The sequence below is a fragment of the Daldinia vernicosa genome (assembly GCF_022497035.1).
Source record: "Daldinia vernicosa strain CBS 139.73 unplaced genomic scaffold F5Y00scaffold_22, whole genome shotgun sequence".
Taxonomy (NCBI): Eukaryota; Fungi; Ascomycota; class Sordariomycetes; order Xylariales; family Hypoxylaceae; genus Daldinia; species Daldinia vernicosa.
The window spans coordinates 540,383-543,783 of record NW_025953938.1 but is presented as its reverse complement, the minus strand read 5'-3'; the positions used below and the strand labels follow the sequence as shown (position 1 = coordinate 543,783).

Sequence of the window (3,401 nt, the reverse complement as noted above, 5' to 3'; positions counted from 1 at the left end):
ATGAAACGCGGCTATTATCTCCCAGTAAGAACCTGGACGATTTGGATATCATCGAGACTGATGTTCTCATCGCCGGTGCCGAGAGCTCATTAGTCAATGCTTAGTGTTTCTTCTTAATTGATTTCTGACACGTTATAGTGGCCTTGTGACTTCAGCACGACTCAAAGCCCTCGGTGTTGATAGTGTGATTATTGACCGCAATGGCCAACTCGGTGATAACTGGATGAATCGCTACGACTGTCTGAGGTTTCACGTCCCAACTTCTAGTTGTGAGATTCCATATGCATGTAGGATTTTATATGACATAACTTTGCTCTACAACTTGACTAATAGTCATTTATAAGCTTACGGAAAGGATTTACGAAGTCCGCACCGGCTTACCAAGGACGAAGTAGCGAAGCATTTGCGTCAATATGCTGCGAACCTTGGCCTCAATGTTATTTTATCAACAACTATAGGTTCAAGTTCTTTCGATACTTCGGAGAAGAAATGGACCGTTAAGCTTAAGACTATAGATGGGAAGCCCGGAAAGACCATAATAAGCAAGCATTTTGTCCAGGCTACCGGAATAGGGTCTCAAAAGCCAAACCTTCCAACGCTAGAAAACGAGAATTTGTTCAGAGGCCTTAACCTGCACTCCGTACATTTTCGCAACGCACAGTCTTTATCGGAACAAGGAATCAAGGTAAGTAGAAATACATACACCTTTACCGCTCATATACGTACGCAAATAATATTTAGTTTTGCATATTTCAGTCAATATCTTTGCTTAACAGCTAATCTCCCTTACAGTCTGTTGTTATTGTCGGCTCGGCTAATACTGCATTCGACATCATGCAAGACTGCCATGCTGCGGGCCTAAATACGACGATAGTAGCTCGCTCTCCGACATATATCTACCCATACGAATATGTAATGAATCCGCATGCCTTTGGAGCATATGATAACTTGCCCGTCGAAGTAGCCGATCGGATTATGTACACTTTGCCACCAGCTCTTGACGGACAATTCTCACATGGCCTATTCTCTCACCTTGCCTCTCAAGAACCGTATGTCCACTTTTAGGCCCCGTTTGCTAATACTCGCTTCACTGTGATTCTGTGACAATAACTTCCTAGCTATTAAATCTCAGCAGTACCTTTCTATCACCTAGTAGTCGCCTCCTCATACTAATGTCAATTGGTTGATTACCTACGTAGGGATCGCTATCTATCTCTTGCACAAGCGGGCTTCCCAGTCCTTGACAGTAGGGACCCATCAGTGGATATCCAAAATATCTTAGTTGAGCGTGGTGGTGGACATTACGTCGATGTAGGCGGCACCGATCTTATTGCTAAAGGCAAAGTTTCCGTACATAGGCTTGTCGAGCCCGTAGCATACACAGAAACTGGATTGCGGCTTTCTGACGGCAATTCCCTTGATACCGATGCAGTCGTTTGGTGTACGGGGTTTTCTGACAAGGATGTCCGCACAACGGCATTGGGTGTCCTTGGTGAGATAGATCCTGATACAATAAACAAGACTAATGTTCTTGGTCCTAAGGACATCATAGCACGGTTAGATGCTACATGGGGGGTAGATGCCGAGGGAGAAATTCGCGGTGTGTGGAAACGCCATTTACGTATGGATAATTACTGGGTGATGGGGGGTGTCATCCAGCAACAGCGTTGGTAGTCGCGGCCAATGGCCCAGCAAATCAAGCTAGTATTGGAAGGGTGTTTGCCGCCCGCTTATCGTGAGACTCCGGGGTTGAAGTGAAGGAGGATATGAAGTTTCTGAAATTTCTAAAAATTTTAAGAACAACATATAAACACCAAAAGCTCAGCTATAGGTAGGCCATTAAGAGAGAGACTCATAATTACGATTCAGCTATATTCACCGTTGAATAATATCCCGGTCAAGAATACAAATTACCTAGACACTAGGTATCATTCTTTAGGTACCTACCTATATTATCAGGACCAAGTAACTTTCTTACCCTGAACACGAACTCACCCGGAAGAACTAACAGGAACGGAAAGAGCTTTATCATCCTCTGTGTGCGTTCTACGATGAAAAAAATGCTTCCTATTGTTTACATAGGAGGTACGTAAGAGATATCACCCTTTTCCCCTTTCGAGATTGATAACTACCTCCTAGTGTAAAATATGAATTAACTTTGACTTTCCTTAATTAGAACCGGCGTTTACAAGGATTCCTCTTCTTTGAAAGTCGGGTTTTAGCCATGACATTCTGGAATGTAAAGGTCTTCTGGCCCTAAGGGTTATAAAAGACACCAAACTATTATATATCTTGACACCTATCCCTCAAGTTCCCAAAGAGTGCTTCTTGGTCTATTTCATAATCTACGTATATAGGTTAGGTATAAACAGATACCGCCTATTAAATATTAGTAACAGTATTCCAAGACTTGCTTAAACTATCTTGTAACCCTCACTATTATCCACACAAGCCACGTGATAGATTCCTAGTCCATCCTCAGCTTTTGAACTCAATCTCAGCTTTTCTGCATCACCTATAGATTCATAACCATAAATAGCAGCCTGAATATGTAAAGGTTACCGAGTCCGGATGTCGGCTATATCGACGACATTCTAGAATAGAACGATGAACGACACCTCTAAACTTCTATACCGACAATGTGGGCGCTTATCCACCCCCCTAAACAGTCCCAGACAAAATGGATCGTCGTGGATGATCCACATATGCCGAAACCAGTCGCATCCACCCAAAAACTGGACCAGCCGTCCTTATTCCCGTCTCCAATGTCGGCAAATCCGTATTCGTACATGACGAACACCTGCTCGCATGTCTCGGCGGCCGAAGCAAACACCGCTATGAACATCAGTGGTTCCTTCTTCTGCGTCCCATATTAACTCCTGCTAAGCAGAATAGTACATCTCAGCTACCGTCGATGTCTCGCAGCCAGGAAGAATGCTTATCCAGCGAGTGCATAGAATATTGACCTTCGGATACCACGGCGGCCCGTCGTCGCGGCCTATTACCATTCTCGCGGGCCTAGCCTCTAGCCCCTTTAATGGTTCGTCGTTGCGTAGTGTCTATACCGCCTAGCGACGTACCTAGCCGATAGGTCGTGATCCCCAACGATATGACACCCACTCACTATTATGCCGGCTCACTTCCGACAGGATCAGGCTGCTTATAAGCGAGCTGACCGCGCGCACCTCGCCAGCAGAATGTGAGAGAACTGATGTGGCGATGTCTTTACAGCGCTCACGATGTTGCATACAGGCCGCTGTGGCGTTGCCTACCCCGCTCGGCGACGTCTAGAATCGACGTGCTGCGATAGGATGTGGATGGATCGTTTAAGAGTATGTGATGAGTATTAAGTAACGGTGATAGAGGTGATTGTGCAAGCTGCTCGGTCCCGTCGCATCCTT

General features: G+C 45.2%; 1 protein-coding gene across 1 annotated transcript; it reads left to right on the top strand.

Annotated features, from left to right (window-relative positions):
• On the top strand, window positions 1–1,674 carry F5Y00DRAFT_253101 (uncharacterized protein; the record flags this gene model as incomplete). Its single annotated transcript, XM_048010010.1, has 6 exons — window positions 1–24; window positions 57–103; window positions 139–287; window positions 345–685; window positions 793–1,049; window positions 1,200–1,674. The coding sequence occupies 6 exons, from the start codon at window positions 1–3 to the stop codon at window positions 1,672–1,674; spliced, it is 1,293 nt and encodes a 430-aa protein (XP_047865108.1).
• Window positions 1,675–3,401: the final 1,727 nt, after the last annotated feature.